Source organism: Sebastes fasciatus, chromosome 21 (assembly GCF_043250625.1).
Source record: "Sebastes fasciatus isolate fSebFas1 chromosome 21, fSebFas1.pri, whole genome shotgun sequence".
NCBI lineage: Eukaryota > Metazoa > Chordata > Actinopteri > Perciformes > Sebastidae > Sebastes > Sebastes fasciatus.
In genome coordinates this window covers 15835847-15855005 of record NC_133815.1, presented here as the reverse complement: position 1 = coordinate 15855005, position 19159 = coordinate 15835847, and the positions used below count along the sequence as shown (strand labels likewise).

General features: G+C 40.5%; 2 protein-coding genes across 2 annotated transcripts in view; both read right to left on the bottom strand.

Moving 5' to 3' along the window:
• The window catches only part of LOC141759643 (beta-1,4-galactosyltransferase 2-like), a 301777-nt gene that overhangs the window by 199480 nt on the left and 83138 nt on the right, over window positions 1-19159 (bottom strand). The window lies entirely within an intron of this gene.
• Window positions 173-18219, bottom strand: ankrd33ba (ankyrin repeat domain 33ba). The gene is made up of 6 exons (XM_074621934.1): window positions 17295-18219; window positions 5146-5275; window positions 4369-4509; window positions 3444-3585; window positions 2966-3164; window positions 173-1661 (listed from the first exon to the last, which is right to left on the bottom strand). Exons 1-6 carry the CDS (start codon window positions 17730-17732, stop codon window positions 1116-1118), a joined length of 1596 nt encoding a protein of 531 aa, XP_074478035.1. The 5' UTR covers window positions 17733-18219; the 3' UTR covers window positions 173-1115.

The following is a 19159-nucleotide window of genomic DNA, read 5'->3' as shown; positions in this document are numbered from 1 at the left end:
ATTATCACTTCAATTCTACTTGTACTGTCGCATTGGCCAAGGCTCACCCTTCTGTTTAATAGATTAAATGCATGCCCCCAATGCTAAGATGTTTTATGAATATCAAGAAGAGTAAAAAAAAACATCAAGCATTTGAAATTATAGCAACAATAAAGCAGCAATATTTCGCTCAATCGCAATCACATCCACAGTTAGCAGAAGTGTTTATTTTGTTCACATCATCCGTACCCTGTACACACCACAATTCAATCTCAGAGGTTTTTGCAATGTAAACATTTCAGAAGAACTTTCTTCCCACAACGGTAAGATTTAACATCGCAACAGTGCTTCACGTCAGTCTTGGTCTCAAATGTTAAGACTAGAAAACAGTTGTTTATATATATATATATATATCAGTATGTGGAAAAAAGTCCATATTGAATAAAAAATACAAAGTTTGTCTTCAAAAAAGCGTTGAAATCTCTAATATAAAATATATATGCGAAATACATTCATGGGTTTGTCATTTTTTGTGAAGCAAAACAAAAAGCATCTAAAAATATTGCTGTCAAATGCCATTAGATTTTTATATAAGCTTATGTTTAGCTTTCTCAGTCAATATGACACGACTATTAGTGTTCTCCACTGAATAATTTAAAGACATTATCCCATAACGTCTTTTAATAAATTCCATTTTTTTAGGCAGAAAGATGTACAAATTTCTGCTGTGGTGTGTTAATTAATAAGTTTCTTCTCCAATACAGTGTAACACACTAGAAAAAAACACTGCTGTAACAAAATATATAGACTAGGCCATCCATCAAAGAGCAATAAATATGAAAAATAAGTTAGCTAAAAACATTTCAAGTATAAAATCCCCTGGGTATTCACTGTTTTGACATCATAAAGGACACTGAGCATTGTGCACTTCTAATGCTGTCCCGCAGCCATTTTTAAGAGGCCAACTGGCATCCCCCCTCTTCCAAAACTGACCAGACAAGCAGTCTTCTGTCCTCTTTTAGGAACACATCTGGTACTTAGTATATCGTAGAAAACAAATCTCTCAAACTTTATAGTCTGTCCGGATTTTGCTTCTTTTTGGGGTAGTGTACGTGGCGTCTTCTGAGGCAATGATATCACTTCCTTTTCCCGGCAGCGAGGTGTCTCTTGGTTAAAGCCTCCAGCCTCCTCCTCTCGGCTTCCTCGGCTTTCTTCCTTTCTTCCTTTAGCTCCTTGTACCGCCACTTTGGTATCTGCAGCAAATGCCCCCCTCCGTCTTTGGCGTTGCTCTTCCTCCGGATCTTTTCTGGTTCATAACTGGGCGTGGGGGCCTTGGACACCCTCACTTTGGGGACTCTGAAACCCGGCCTGATGCTGCTCCTCCTCAGCACCATGTGCATGGGCAGCAGGCTGGTTCTCCGCAGCTCCAGGGCTTCGTTATAAGCCGCCATGGTCAGACTGGAGCTCCTGAGTCGAGGCACCGCGCTCTGGGCCTGAAGGCTGGCCCGGCGGTCCGCTGAGTTCTTGGCCACCAGTGTGACCCGGGAGTTCTGGAAGAGTTTGAGGTGGCTGTCCACCCTGTCGGGGTTGATGGAGCGGAGCTCTTTGGCGCGCTGTTGGCGGATGATCTCGGGAACTGCATGGCGCCGTTTGCCCACACTGGGGGGGCTGTCAGGACACACCTGAAACAAAATCAACAATCAATCCATGAATGGTATTACTTGTTATGATATAGCAACCTCAGAACCCATCGGCTATCGGCCTGACAACGATTTAGCCTCTAGGGGCAAGGGGCTATATTTACATTTACATATTTATACCTACGGTTTATACCTAAGGACACTTTGACATGTGGACTGGAGGAGCCGGGGATCGAACCGCCAACCTTCCGATTGGTGGACGACCCGCTGAGCTGCCCCAATATATCCAGGCTAATACTTCCTCCTCCATTCGCTGCTCATTGCTTACCGATTAGCAAGTTGAGATGCAAGACTGGAGTTTGAATTGAGAGACGACGTGTGCGACTGGATTGTTTCACAAGTAGCCAGTTTCCAAGGTAATTTTAAACCAATAAAAGGTTAAATAATCGTCAGACGATAGCCGATGGATTCCTAGATTTCATTTTGCCCAATGCGTTCCACCCCTCTTGCTCTCCACACGTACACAAACTGAAACCAGAATGCTTCCGATACCAAAATCGTGTCCCGTAGCCTACATATTCTGTACATGAAAGCAGAATCTGTTTATAGAGATTATTACTACAGTAGCAATAGTAGTGATAATAGCAGAATTCAGTTTTTTTAATTATTAAAAAGCAATGCTCAGTCTCCCTTTTGTTTGCAGCATTGCAGTGCTGGTAATCTTCCATGAATAACCTGCTTATCAGATAAGGCTGCTGTTAATTACATCCTTTAATTATTACGAGCAAATCCCATGAAAAAGCGGAGAATTTGCTGATGAAATAAAAGACAAATGAGCGCCAGATTTATCCTTTTAATAGCATAATTACCACAATATTATCATTAGTTTATTTGCACATCAATTCTATGAGAAATAGCCGTGCTGGAACTACTTTATTCTTCTACTTGTTAAGCACAGAAACAGAATTAATTTGCACACAAACACAAATATTGACTGTTCTGTCAAATTTGAAGTCTGTGGGTGGTGATTTCCACATTGTACAAGAATGTTTGGCTCCAAACTGAAGATAAGAAAACGAGCCCTGATATCTCCAACTATGCTGAGTATGTACGGACACCACCAGGAATAATGCCGAGGAGAGCAACTTTAAAAAATCCTTCCTTATCGCATAGAGTAGTTACCCGCTTCACCTTATCTCAGCTTACATTTGCAAAAATGCTTGTTGGCGTGAGGGAGAAAGTGAGGGGCATGCGGGTTGATGGATCTTGTGAGACACTGTTTAATGCCGATTAATGAATAAGTAGATAATGAAGGAGTAAACAATATCTAGAGCTTAATTACTCACTGTATGGCATGCCACAGCAATGAAAGGGCTCCTCATGGCAGTTGTGACGCAAACCATGTGGTCGATAACACCTTCATCCTCAGGGTTGGTGACATTCGAGATGTTGAAGAAGTCCCGCAATGTGTCCGACAGGCGCTTGAGACAGCCGCGGGGCTCCTGGGCTTTGGCCGCCAGTGATGCCAGCGGGGGCCACTCTAGACTGGGAGAACACATTTGATATAAATCCATCATAAAGTAAGTCATAGACTCTCTCAAGACTACTTTAGTGTTGCTTGATGTATGTATAATATTGTATGTTCTGTACTTGGGCTGGGTATTTCCATGTAGTTCACTCCTGCCACCTCAGCCACTTGCACAGACCCTCCTTAAATCTTACACAAAACTTTTTTTTAACCTTGTGTTGTCTAAATCCGCATCTCTTGTAATACATAGCCAGAAAAGACAGTGCAGAAACCATGTGAACCAGCTATGAGTTTACCTGTATGTATCATTGTACTGGCGCGGGCAGGACCGCTCCATCAGGCGCGTCATCACCCAGGCAGTTTCATAGCGGCCCGTAAAGAAGGCCCAGTCCCTAGCAGTGAAGTGGCGGCCATGGTCCCTGGCGTCCAGGGAAGCTCCTGGTGGTGAAACAGCAAAGAAGGTTAAATATGTCAAAGAAAGAGTCTAAGATAAGGTGGATAAAAAGAGTTATGGGTTAAAATTAGGGCTGTCAATCGAATTTTAATTGTTCAAAATGTACCTTAAAGGGAGATTTGTCAAGTATTTAATACTTTTAACAACGTGGGAGCGGACAAATATGCTTGCTTTATGCAAATAGATGTATATATTTATTATTAGAATTCAATTAATAACACAAAACAATGACTAATATTGTCCAGAAACCCTCACAGGTACGGCATTTAGCAAAAAAAATATGCTCAAATCATAACATGTCAAACTCAAGCCCAACAGAAGTGAAGAGGAGAGCAAAGAAATGTTGAAGAAATGTTGAAAAAGGTATCATTCCCATCATTAAAGTTAAAATGAATTCCTGGCTTAAAACCCCCTGTCTTGATGATTTGGTATCAAATCTCTCCATCAGTTTCATAGTTATGGCTAAAAAGAGAATAATCATCTAATAACTAAAATCTGGATCGCTGCCAAAACGTATTCAAATTGTCCATCTGTCCACCAATTTTACTGAAAATCTGTTCATATTTTTTCTTGATGGCAGAGTAATGGCAGAATAAATGTCTTTTGTGGGTGTTATCAGTTAAATCTGTCCCAAAAAAATCAAGGTAATTTGTAAAATCCAGACACATTTATCAATAATATGTCTGTGTATGAAATCTGCACATTTCCTCTTTCCTGCTCTCATAGAGTTTAGTACATTTAGTTTTTTCCAGACACATTTTCCTCACCTGCCATCATGAGCGAGCGCACACATTCCACCCTGCCTTGCATGGCAGCTTTCATCAGCGCGGTGAAGCCGTGGCAGTTTCTCCTCTCGATGTCCAACCCGGAGTAGTAGTTCAGCAGATAGTTGGTGATTGTTATGTGGCCTTGAAGAACAGAGGGACGGACAGTAGTTAATGTAGGTCACAATACACCGTCTGTAGTAGCAACTCTGGCTTGAATAAGAGCTGCTAAAGGCTCATTCACACTTGTCTATCATATTTTGGACAGGCGAGATCCACGTCCATACGGCTGGTCCTTATTCACTTTCACACCACACACTCATTACTTCTGTTTCCAAAAGATTAAGTACAGCGAGTTCAGACTTTTTCATGCTCGTCTGTGTGTGTTCGTCTGTGTCAGCATTAGTGCCAAACTGCCTGTGTGCGTATATTTGTATCTGTGCGTGCATGTGTTCATCAGTGCTGTGAACCAGAACTGTCAGCGCCTGCGTGTGTGTGTGTAACTAAGCCAATGTTTGATATACTGCTGTGTTCATTTGTGTGTGTACTTGTACTGCTATCTTTGTGAGGACCAATTTGAGGTTTAGACCTTCAGAGTGAGGACATTTTTGGAAAGTGAGGACATTTTGGCTGGTCCTCACCTTCGGACAGACCTTCAGAGGCCTGTTTGAGGGTTCAGACTTGGTTTTCAGGTTCAGGTTAGAATTAGGTTTAGGTTAGGGTTAGGGTTAGGCATTAAGTACATAACTGTGTTTGCGTGCGTGCGAGTGTGTGTGTTACCTGCTTGTGCAGCGGTGATGAGAGCTGTGTTTCCCTCGCTGTCCTGCCAGTTGACATCCAGATGCGGACACTGAGACAGCGCTATGACGACGTCCACGTAACCTTGGTAACTTGCAACCAACAGCCCTGTCTGAGACACAAAAAAAAGTGACAGGAGAGGAGTTAAAAGACGAGGGAAAAGGGAGAGAGGCTTAAATTCACAATGTGCAAAATGTTCAGGAAAAAAAAAACATTCATTCACAGCAGTCAGTAGAAACCCAAAAGACCTGGAGGCCATCTCTCCCAACTTATATCCTTGAATAACTGTGACATCTGTTGTCATTTCATTGAGAACTGAACCGTCTTGAACTCAGCGGAAAAATAAGCTGTCTCCCCGTCTGATGTTGTTGTGTACTTTCGTGTGTGTGTGTGTGTGTGTGTCTGTGTGTGTGTTCATACCAGAATAAGAACCCCTTTTATGTGTGTGTGTGTGTGTGTGTGTGTGTGTGTGTGTGTGTGTGTGTGTGTGTGTGTGTGTGTGTGTGTGTGTGTGTGTGTGTGTGTGTGTGTGTGTGTGGACGTATGTGTAAATGTTTGTCTGCGAGTGTGAGTTTTTCAGGAGTCCTGGAAAACTCCTGTAAAAGTCGGGTGCTTTCCGGAAGGTGCACACTCCACCAGCCAAGACAAACAGGTTTACCACCAGTGGAGAGATGGGGAAGGGGGTTGGAGGCGGCGAGTAGAATTCAGGAACACAGAGTTCTCAGTTGACATATCATATACACGGTGTATTTATACATTTATACATTACATATTTCTGTTAGAACGAGATGCCTTTCACTTTCAGTCAGAGCACAGATGGATAAATGCTGAGTTTTCCTACTGGAAGCCAGTATTGTAACCTTAGATCTTGATAACACACCTGTAAGAGACAACAAATTGTATATTTGTGACTTGATAGCTAATGTTAGCACTGTCTATTTTGTTTTTAACCTGCAGTATAGCAGCTCTGACTTTTGAAAGCATGTCTTTCATTCTTCAGACCAATACAACTGTGTCTTTTTTAAAGTTTTTTTTTTCTTTTTTTGCTCCATCGAAGGCATAAAGCTTACATGTACTACATTTAAATCTGCCTCCAAATGGAACTCAGGAGTTTAATTTCAATGTGAGAAGTAAAATACACAATGTTCTTGATGTTCAACTGGTTAAAGTCGTGAGTCGGTTTCTAGGCAACTGACAAAACAGTGGATACTATACATTCTTCATTAAAAACGGTATAAATGTTATTGTATTTCACCTCAGGATGACAAGCGTAACTTGTGAAGCCGCTGCAGCTATCGGAAAAATGTAATTTGCGGCAAAGTCAAACAAACAATGTGTTTTTCACAACGACCTACTGATTGGAAAGCTGGCGGACCCTACAGGGACTCTTAATTAGTGCTTTATTAAACCCAGGTGTACTGGAAAGGTCAATCAGCCAAACCTACTGCTGTCAAAACACACACAGACGGTGCATGCATCAGCTGCAAGACAAATATTTATATATTCTGCTACAGGTGTGTGCTGAACGTACGCCAGGCATTTTCATTTAGACCTTGTATTTCCAGTGAGAAAAATAAATCCCCAATTCACTTAAACAGCTTTAAAAAAACAGTGTGTAGCATTTAGGGGATCTATTTGCAGAACTGAAATATAATATTAATAATTATGTTTTCATTAGTTTATAACCACCTGACAATAAAAAATCATTGTGTTTTTGTTACCTTAGAATGAGCCATTTACATATATCTACATACAGAGCGGGCAAAGAATGTATATTGCCAAGAAGTGAAAGTCAATTGTTTGTTCCACTCCAACAAGCTACGCTTCCGCCATTTTGGACTGAAAGCGACTACCGGACGGCAGTAAAACGACCGCCTAAAAAGTGCCGTACAAAAGTAAAACAAAATTATTTCTATTTTATTGTCATATTTAATGTCTCTACCGAAATTACATGTGTTGAACAATAAAAATATTAGAAATATTAGTCCAAAATTGCGGCAGCGGCTGTTGTCAAAAATCACCGGATTGCCGCCAAATCCTACACACTGCACCTTTAAAGGCTTTTCCAATGAAGGCATTGCTTTAGATTTAACCAACTTTGCTAAAATAAAGGGTGGTAAAAATCTGACTGTGACTGCCCTGTCTGCTACATCATGGTATATCATACTGTACATAACCTAAAATAATAAGGTATGATGGCAGTACAGAGTGCATGTCCTGTGTTTTTGAAGTATGCCAGCACAGACATGATGATTAAAACAGAAGCAATATCTAATTATCATCTCCTACCTGCTGTGAAAGGAGGAAAAAAAAAAGATCGATCACCGATCACTGTATAAATCATCATGGGGTACTGAACTTTGTACATATTTAATGACATGTGAACAGAGTGCTGCAGAAATGAGTCCTAAAACCCGGAAATGAGTTAGCATTTTAGCACTTCTGGTTCCCTCGTTTCAAAGTCGATGGGTATTTTGAATGGGTTTTTGGTTAGATGCCTGAAATGAGGTCCGTAGTTAACACGAGCTGCATAGATTTTAACATTTTGCTGTACTATAGAAAATACGTCAGTAAATATCCCACTTGCGAATTTTGAAGCTTTTACGTGTCTTAGAAAAGACAGTTGCTAACAAGTGGAAAAATAAGACTACTAAACATCATCACACCGAACACTATAGTCCGCCTTTAGCTTAGTGGTGGTGACGTGAAGTCATGCGAACGTGGTGTAGTTCTTTTATAGCCTAACGTTAGCTTTTTACTTCTTGCACATCACATTAACCCTTCATAAATCATAAAAGCGGTGTTCATTTGTGAAGATTATCTTGCTGAATAAAATGTGTAAGTATCATAAACGTTTGTTTGCCACAAAAATACATCATTCCTGCAGCTCTCTATATCAGACCTTTGCCACAAAGAGTTAAAAATCAGACTTAAGAAATCCATTCAAACTTCACTAGAAAGTGAAATATTAGTGTTTAGGTAAATTGTTACAATTTGTTCCACTTTTGATATTCCTTGAGCGAACTTGTTTCATGAACCTTCTTCTGTGACATGATGTTCTCTTCACAAGAGCACTCATAAAACCTACTTGCACCTCTTGGCACGAGCACACTGTGTGACTCCAGCAAATTATTCTTTCAAACTCCGGTATGGATGTGATGAAAAGTTCTGTCTCGCTGAAATGAATAAATATAACAATGACTGAAGATTGGTACAGAGAGGGCCTAAAGGTTTATAGAAACAAAGTTGGTGCCAACCTCCCCTATATCTATCGACTACACACACACACACACAAACATTATACTGACAGAGTGTGAAAGGATAGAGTGCTGCCTTTATTTGTATTAATCTGTATCAGGCTGAACACATAGCAACAGTTACAATGCAGCATTTACACTACATGTACAGTAGATGTTTTTTTCACCTGTAAAAACAAACTGAATTTAAGATTTTGGCTGTAACGAAGCCAGGCTGTCAGCCAGCAGGAGATGTAGTCACATTAGTGCTGTCAGCCCTGAGCGTTTTAAAGGGGAAAAGGTGGAGAGAGGTCCTGCAGAGTAACTGCGGGATTGTCTGGAAGAAGTTCACTTAAACTGGCACAGCTCCAGATTGCTCTATCTGGTCAGACACATGCATGTAGACCTTGTCTATGTGTCTCTCTCTCACTCTCGTACACACACACACACATTCTTGGCAAGCCTCCAGCCTTGCTGTGATGTACTTTAGCAGCATGCCTTGCAGCATTGTCTGGAGCAATCTCAGTCGTCTGGCAATGTCCTATTTTCTCTGTGAACCTTTTTTCCACACACACACGCACAAGCATTTAACTTCTTTTGTACCCCTTTTCTCCCAGGCTCTAGTTTTACTACTCAGCACATCCCTATTTGGGATATTTGTTATGTCTGTCGGGCTCTGATGCACTTTACCGGTGGCTGCTGGCGATGTTAGTGACTGAAGAATCGGAGAGAAGAGCACCGGCGAAATGCACACATGGCGTACAATTGCAGGGACGCACATGAATTGAGAAAAAGGCAATCATGTACTACACAATATTACCCACTCAATGACTAACTGTGAGGCTAAAGGGATAAAAATAACAACACTACCAGGTAGCTCAACAGCCCTGAAACAATCAAGAGAGGTACTTCCAGGGATGGATGAGTGTGTGTGTGCAGTGCATGTGTGTGTGTGAGAGATAGGGATTCAGTGAAATGTAAAGAGAGACTTTGAACGCGAGATTCAAATCCTCGCCGATAGTTTTTCGGAGGATTATTTATTTTGTATGTAGGCCAAATGAAGGTGCACACTATGGCAATTTTAAAGCTTTCATTACTTGATGCTGATGGACGTAGACATACGTCCTCCCTGACTGTAATCTGCTCTGTTCCATTACACTGGATTGGAGCTGCTCTCATAAAATTAGAGGGGGGGGGTTTACTCTTAAAACTTCCCTTTGATGGAAGTGTTTCTTGACATGTTCTTTTATTATAGCTTGTAAAGTGAAGTATAAAGTAGCATATGTTACGTTTGAAGCCAAAATGCCCTGTGGTGCTAAGTGCTGTTTGGCGGGGTCTCTTGATACTTTACAGGATCAACACTGAAAGATGCTCTTCTGAATTAAGATTACTCAAATCTCTTCATTTCTTGTGCTTTATTATGGGTTATGAATGTGGATACAAGGCTTTTTTTCCCCATATAGCTGTCTAACGGTAGTAATTTAAGCTGTCTATCCCTCTAAAACATTCAACATTTGGGAAGATCCATCCTGCTGGTAAGCTCTCAAATTTAAATTGATTGTTGGTGATAACAAAATGAGAACATATTCACAGGTACAGTTTGAGTTGGTTCAGGGGGCTCACTGAACCTCCTTAGAAATGCATTGTATATTTTTTATAACAGAATAAGAAACCAACAAGATAAGAAGATAGATTTATGGTCTGACATTTATTTACTTACAGCCGAATAACATTGGACACTCTCTGTCCACACACCGTTAAATATGCACTTTCTGTTACGCCATGTAAACAAACCACGTACCTATCAGCTGTGCGGTCAAGATCAGACTAGAGACGTAACCACTTAAAAGATGGGTGATAGCCTACTTGCTATTTTCCAACGTTTGTGTTTTATAAACAGAAAACAGGTTTTATACTGCGATATTTATTGAAGATTAAGCCTACAATACAGCCAGCAGTATAGCCTATAGCCTAAACTCTCAGGTGATCTCCTGGTGATCTCCCTCCAGCCTGCCGCCTCCTTATTTAGGTTTTTGTAGTGAAATGAGGAGGTATCACAGGTCTAAATATAACTCCTCATTTCAACTTCACGAGCCGTTCCTTGTCCATTGCAGTGCTTTCAAAGCGAGCGACAGGAATAAATAGAAGTCTCTCAAAAGTTCAGCTCAAAACAGCGTCATTCTGTGCAGCGCAGCTCACGGCCAGTCAATAGAAAACAATGCAATCAAACTGATTTTGTCACTGATGCTTGCATTGCATTCTGTTTGGAAGGTGTAATATTTAGGCTACACGCATCCAAATACATTAGACCTCTTTGTATTGTACACATTACATTCCCTCTAGATTTTTTTGTGAACCCGCCCAACCTTAAAGTTCAAACTGTGCCTATGAACGTATGTCATAACAAACCAAGATGATACATAGAGATTCCTTAGTGAAATTAATTTTAATTTCAGTTGAACTTGAACTAAAACTTGCATTCGCAATTAAGGTCAGTGGGTTCTGATGCCGTCTAAATACAGACAGACACACACACACGTGCTGGTCAACGTATTATTAGCCTATATAGGCACACAGACAAAGACACAAACACACCCGCAAAGTAATCTGGGGACTATCCAAAGCTAGGAATAGAAAGGCTTAGCCGTGTCAGTCAGCGACACACAGAGAGAGAGAGGGGGAGGGAGACAGACGTAACTGTGCATCTACAATTGATGCGAGAATGGTGTAATAATTGGCTCCAACGAGGGTGACACAACACCCAGTTTAACCCTTAAGGTTCCTTATAGGCACTCAATAAATACAGCATTCCCAGCCAATGTTCAACTGTGTTATCAATGCATCTTAACCGAATCATATAAAGCAAAGTACATGTTTGCACTAAGCATGGAAAAGCATGGTTGAATTGACTTCAGCTGGTAAAGAAATGACAGAGAATCTGGAATAATTAACCAATAATCAATTTGCAATTTTTGCTTAGTATAGGTTTTAAAATTGGAGCTAATTAGATGTTAGAAATGTCCTAATCCTTATTAGTCCAGTGATATGCTTCTTTATGCCCAATGATATTTATCATTCTGCTACTGCTGGAAAATGGCAAACTCCATCCCACAAAAACTGTAGCATCATTATCATATACACATAAACAATGAGGATAGCATCCCAGCCCAGTAGGAACCTGTTTAATCTCCCAATAATGTCTAGTAGGGCTGCAAAATTAATTGATTATTAATCACAATCATGATTTTGGCTTCCCACAATTAAATGAATATGATCGCCTGCTATATATTGACATTTAAAATGTGTGTTATGCTCATAGAAAACTCAAATCAAGCGCTTCCTAAACTAACAGCTATAGCCACCAGCCGGTGATCGAGATGTTTTGGCTTCACTTTTGTGTATAAATATTATCTATACAACCGATGAGTTTATGATTAAATTGAGAGCATAAAATTGTTTATCTAGCTCTTAATGTTGCACCAGATTGAAGGGTTTAACTTTAAAATGTAGCTAACAAAAGGGTAGGGTGAATATTCCTTTATTTTTTTCATATTGCAATACATATAGCAGAAAAGAAAATATTGCAATGTCTGTTTTTTCTAACATTTTGCAGCCCTAATTTGTACACTAGCAGGAATTTAGCACAGCATGGAAGCGAAAGTCTGTTTATTTTAATGTGAAAGTGCAATAAAAATATGTTGTCACTAACATTAATAAATAATCTTGATAAGTAATCGTGATATTAATATTGATCAAGATCATCGTGATTGTCATTTTGGCCATAAATTGTGCAGCCCTAAAGTCTAGTATCAGCCCTCCATGCTTGAGCAACCAAGAGCCTGCTTCCCTTGTGAGTTTCCCAATGTGACTTCTTCAATAAACCAATCTAACTTCCTTCTTATTTCCTAAATAAGGGCTTCCCCACATTGTATTTTTGACTTCCAAATAAGTACTGCCCGAGGCTAAATCCTGCAAATCACCCAAGCCGCAGGCAACCTGTATATCTCTGCAGCCTGCAAGTAGAAAACGTTGCATTCGTTTGGCATTTTACAGTACATCTTTGTGTTCAAGGACACACACACACACATACACAGGCAAATACACTCTAGACCACCCTCAATCACATACACCAGAAGCACTGACACAGGCGCACTGGGCCATGTTTCTGTCAATAGCCTCCCTGTTAACTGTGTTTCAGTCCGCAGCTGAGCGTTCACATGGCTGTATCAAATCAGATGTGTATGACTGTCGCTTTGATTTTTCCACTCATCTGTATTTGCTAGCAGCATCATGTTTGCTACCATCTGCGCTGCCAAATTTTCTGTCTCTCCCCCGCCTGTGCTTCATTTAGTCTGCTCGCCTGTTGGCCTGATGGTCGATGTGTGTGTCGGTCTGCCTGTGTGACAATCTGTGGCTGACTTTGTCTCCTGTTTCCTGCAAACGCACTGTATCTGTCCTGCATGGCTCGTCAACTGATCACAACCTATTGGGAAAGTTTGTTTGTGTTCTAGAGGAAGACTGTGTTTGTGTTTGTGACAGAGAGAGAGTGGGGGGAGTAACAGTCAAGCAGGGTGGCCTCATTTAAGCTGATTGAATTATGTGTGTGTGGTTGCGTGTGCATGTGTGTGTGCGCGTATTTATTGAGTTTTCATGTGAGCATGACAACGTATCCAATCCACTGCACAAGGGGAACAAACGTAGTCCTAAACAGGGTCAGAGGTCACCGATGACATTGATATATTAATATATATTAACACACAAGAGATAACCCTGATGTTTGCTGACTTGCATTCATCTTTTACTTGTTATAACACAATGCCAACAGTTTGCCGTAATCTCGTCCTGCACATCCGCTTTCACAGTCACAACACTGAGAATATACTGTAGGGATCCTGACACTGACAGCATACTGTATGTAATTACTGTGCCGTAATCATATACAAGGAGAATTAAGTACACGTATGACCTACATAATGGCTTGTCATTAAGTTTCTTGCCAGATTTAGCATTCATGCTGTGTTAGTTGTAACATGGACAGTTTGTCCCTGACTTCTGAGGGTACAGGGGATGACACAGTGTGTTTGTGTCTGGCGTATTATGTTGCATTACAGTTAATCAAGTTTCAACATGTGAGCTAGTGGAAAGAAAATTGGTTTGCAACAATATTCAAATTGTCCTCCAAAACATGCTGGAAAAAAATGATATAAAAAATATATAAATCTAGCTGTATGGGTCTTCTCATTAGCCTAAAACCTACAGTATATTCTCAAGTTACTATGGAACGTTTACTAAAAGTGTGGTGTTGTAGTGCTCATTTTGCCCATTTTGAAACATTTGTTATTTTTGTCTTTTCTGTCACATGGGTTCATTTTTCCCCAATGTTGCTTGAAGCTAGTTGACTTGTTTTTCTAGTCTTATCCTTAATCCGTGCCATGACGAAGATATTTTGTCCAATCCAGAGGGATTGTTGATGTCTGCTTAACTTTTTATCATGACCATATTAATGTGATTTAATTAGGGGGTTGGCTATGAACCACAGAGCCAAATAGACCCTTTTGTGGATGCTTTGGTGCAAAAATCTACCGTCCCTGTTTGCAATAAGATATCAAAACGCACACATCTGACATCTTATCCTATTTTTTATTTTTTTATTCATCTACATAGACACAAATTTCCCTTTTTTTTTTGTGACGCTCAGCACAACTTTCAAAAACGTGTTTTTTTGTGCGTTTTCCTACGAATGTCCAGCAACACATGTCCCACGTGTCAGCTTCCACTCCAGTCATTTCAAAATAAAACTACTTAGTTAGGTTTAGGAATAGATCAACTTGGTTAGGTTTAGGCAACAAAACGACTTAGTTAGGTTTAGGAAAAGATTGCGGTTTGGGTTTAAATAACACTGGAGGTGACATAACTTAAGTACAGAAGTTACGTGACAAAATCTATTAGTTAGCTTTGTATAGTATTCCATAAAAATGTCATTAAAAAGTCATAGTATTAGTCTTTGTTGTTATTGATAACCGCAAATGAATAATCATTTGTATAGGGGCAAGTAAATATTGATTGTGGGCATATACATTTCTGGGTCAGGTAAGGGAAAAAAATCATTAACGTTTAACCCTGCATCCACCGTATACTTAAGTACCTTTATGCAAAACACAGAATCCCTACCAGCTTCTGGGCTGCCGTTCTGAAGCTGACCCTGACCTCTGAGCTCCCTGTTCAAGGGGGCCACAGAAAACAGAGGCAACAAATTAGTATGCATGTGTCAAATAATATGTCTGAACCAGGCAAATGTACACTCTTCTCTGCATCTTCAGAGCTTTTTTAGTTCTCCAACATATCACCCTATAAACTTCTGATGAAGGAAAGGGGGAAATAGTGTACAGTATATATGCTATATTTGGTCAAATCCAAGCCTGGAATGCAACGCCCCTCTTTGTCCTGCAAATCACATTGTCAGGCTGTCTGCTATATTAGGATGTTGACATCTGTGTCAGGATGTTGAACACACACACACACGTGAACTAATGAGCTTAACCGATTCATATCAACATGTGTTTCCAATGGAGGTTAGGGCCGAGGTCACAGGGCAGGGCAAAGCAAATGGTGAACGCACGAGCACACTTCCTGGTTATCTATATGCGAACAATAACCGTCTCTCACTGCTACACACACAAAAGCATACTATATCCAAGCATCTGTTTTGCGGTGGCAACCAAATGAATAGTACATGTCATACAGCAGAGAAGAGAATTTCTTACATTCCAATGATGTCATTTCTACCCTTCCTTCCTATGACCTCATCAGTGCTGTAATTACATACAGAGAAATAAGGAGGGGGAGCGGTGGTGAGAGATGATGGTGAAATTGTAGAAAAGATAGAGGTCCCTCAGAAACTACAATTGGTCTCCAAACTTCTCTACTAGAGCTCTTTAGAGGCCAATGGTAGAAAGTTATCTTCTACAGTATATGTGAAGGTATAAACCCATGTGCCGGTAATGATGTAATAGGGCTTTACCAAGTGTTTTCTGAATAAAATGGTAAGAAATTAACACAAATACACTGAGTCACAACATTACAAGATGCACGGCAGTTAATTCAATTAGCGAAATATCCAGATGAATGAAAACGTGTCTGGCGTTCCATCATTATGGATTTATCTCTTTGCCCCGGGCTGCAGTTCCTTTGGCAGGAGTGAAGCGAACTTGAACATACTTTGATTGCAGTGAGGATATGATTTCCAATAATCTGTAACTCTTTTGATAAATTACCTTTAGTGAAAAATAGAAATTTATCTATGTAATTTAAAGTCAACGGACTGAAGTTGTACATAAATGATTATTGCTATTGATATCAGTGTTTGATGTTCGTAAAAGTCAATCATTCAACAAAAAAGCTACTGCTACTTTCCTATTGTGGAATTTATGGCTTTAAAATGCATCTTGGGTCATTAATGCTCTAAGACGCACTAATGCCATCATCTCATTGGTAGGTAATGTGTTTACCCACAGACTCCCACAAATTTTATCCAAGTCCAGAATAAGAAAATGCAGTCAGACGCACACACACACACACACACACACACACATATATGAATGTGCCTGCATCACCACACGCACACACACACACTCTCTCACACATACAGAGGATTGTGTGTGTTCTGCTAACCGTGTGAGACGTCAGTGTTTTTACAGAGCCTGAGGTTGCTTGCTCTTGCAAAACTGAGGTCTGTCAACACACACACACATACACAGACATACTGTCAGAAAGTACCAGTTTGGTATGAAAAAAGATTCAGGATAAAGGTGTGAGCTTATTATGAAAAATAAACTGAACCAAGGAAATAAAGAAAACATCTAGAAAGACTTTAAATGCGGCATTTTCAGGCGAAATGGCAATAAACAGTTGAGAAACACACCTCTCCTTTTCAATAAATAGGAATATTAGATTGCTAATTGATTGCTTTGTGAATCTGACTATTAATTAACTGCTGCAATTAAGTTGTATTGAAGTTTTCATTGAGACAGGCCAGCATGGGCCTGGAAATGTAAGCCTATATACCTATGCCTAAAACACTACAGCAACCTCAATACCCACTGAATCTGAGGCCCTTTAACTGAACTTGTTGTGACAGGGAGATGATGGAGGCTGTCTAGCAGTTTGATACTAATAGCTTACACAAAAAAAAAACTTACTGGACTAAAAAACTTCAACAGAGCCTTGTCCATCACACTAGTCTGTTTTGAGATATAGCTTACAAGTCAAGTTTTCATGTGGTCAGTGGTGGAATGTAGCAAAGTAAATGTACTCAAGTACTGTACTTCAGTACAATTTTGAGGTAATAGAGTTTTTCCATTTTATGCTACTTTATACTTCTACTTCACTACATTTCAGAGGCAAATATTTTACTTTTTACTTCACTACATTTACAGCTTTAGTTACTATAGTTACTTTGCAGATTCAGATTAATACTCAGCAACATATAAACTCTATCATTACTTTTAAAGTAATGGGAATTAGCTCCACGTTGCAGCTGCAACATTAAAGTGATGTACACATGAATGCATCACTACTTATAATAATCCAGTAATAGGCTATTGCCTAATATATGTTGCCTAATATATTATGCATTCAGCAAAATTAATACTTTTTGTACTTTAAGTCTATTTTGATGCTGATACTTTTGTACTTTTACAGAATACTTTGAATGCAGGACATTTATTTGTAACAGAGTATTTATCACACTGTAGGATTGCTACTTTAACTTCAAGTTCTGAGTAGTTCTTCCACCACTATCATGTGGTAACACCAGTATCAAAGCTGACTAAAAGTAACTTATTACAGTAGTTGTGTGAAGTTAGCTCGGTCCTATATTAAAGTGCTTCATCCTACCCTGTTGTTCCTGTCCTTCTCCTTGACGTCCTCCTCCTTCACTCCGTGCCTCATCATGATCCGGACGATGGCCGCGTTGTTGGAGCAGCTCGCCTGGAAGAAGGACAGCGGCTCGGGACTCTCCGGAGACGGAGTGCGCTCCGAGTCCGCGAACAACGCATCATCCGGCGGGTAGAAGGAGTCGTCCGACGCGATGCTCCGACAATCATCCAAGTCCTCGAAGTCAACTTCTTCGAACTCATCATCTTCTTCTTCCTCTTCTTCATCGTCCTCCTCCTCCTCGCAGGAGCCCAGGTAGTCCTCGTCGTCGGAGTTGGACGACGGCGGCTCCTCGATTATAGTCGGGTGGATTTTCCCGACTTTCTGCTGCTGCTGGAGCTGTTTGACCCGGACCGACGAAGCGCCTCCTCCATCCCTGTCGTCCGTGATCAGCACCATCTAACCCCCGAGAATAGAGCACTGTCCTCGGGGTAGAGAGTGCAGCCTGGCACGCTGGAGCTGGAGCATGGAGACTGGCTGTCTCTCTCCAAGACAATCAAACTATTTACCTTTTAACAAGTCTCTTACATCGCATAGATATCTTTAGATTACACAAACTCCTTCCTCCTGTGGTAGACTAGTTGAGCATGTTGCGTGTGCAGTCACCCATCAAGTCATTTTTTTCGGAGAGCTGATGACATTATACAATTACGCACATGTTGCAATGTTTCATTCGCGCGCATCAGCCAAAACGAAACCACGTTGTCACGGTTATCCGGTGAGAGAGAGCACATGGATGGAAATGACGATTTTTGCAAAGTGTGGAGCTCCAGCAGAAAGTAAAAGTGCTGCTGCGCACACCGACCGTCCACATGTAGGGCGGAGAGATAGAGAGAGAGAGAGAGAGAGACAGCAGCCTGTTAACCTATAGTCAACTAATCCGATTAGATGGGACTGGGACCTCTCTCTCTCTCTCTCTCTCTTTCGCTCTCTCTCCCTCTCTCTACTGACTAGAGATTAATTCTAATCTCTCTGCGCAACGCAAATCTACAGTGAAACATTAATATTCCTAGAATATCCATCTATAGGATGGTGCAGTTCACCATCAGTTTGACATATTTATCTGTATGATATTCCTTTAGTGCTAAAATTAAGATTCAAAAGGAAGAAAGAACACTATCAGAAATTAAAACAACATATATATATTTCCTCTGTATCATATATCATGCTCTTTCCATAAAATGAAAGTAGAAATAGATGTGATTTTGTTTAGGGATGCACCTATACCGATACCGGATCAGATATCGGGCCGATACTGACTCAAACCGTTGGATCGGGTATAGATAATAGGGCTATTCAATTCACTTCTATGCTTATATACTATATAGAAGAAGAAATACACACATGCACCAACAGGACCTATATACATGCATTAATGGAGAGATGTCAGAGCGGCGGGGCTGCCCCTGACAGGCGCCCCGAGCAGTTGGGGGTTTGGTGCCTTGCTCAGGGGCACCTCAGCAGTGCCCAAGAGGCAAACTGGCATCTCTCCAGCTACCAGTTCACACTCAGTACTTGGTCCATGCTGGGACTTGAACTTGAACCAGCAACCTGCCGGTTCGCAAGCCAAGTCCCTATGGGCTGAGCTACAACCGCCACCTATTACTTATACACTGGAATTTTAATTCCTGTTTAAGTTTTGACCAATTTGTTGCTACATTAAAATGCATTGTTACGGTTTTAACAGGTTCCTGTTAATTTTGAAGATTTTTTTACCAAGTTGCTGGTGTACGATTATTTTTTTTTAATAACACGTAACGATTCAGTTAATGTCTAAATATCTATGTATTTATTTATTACATTTTGTTTTAAAAAGTTAGTCAAGT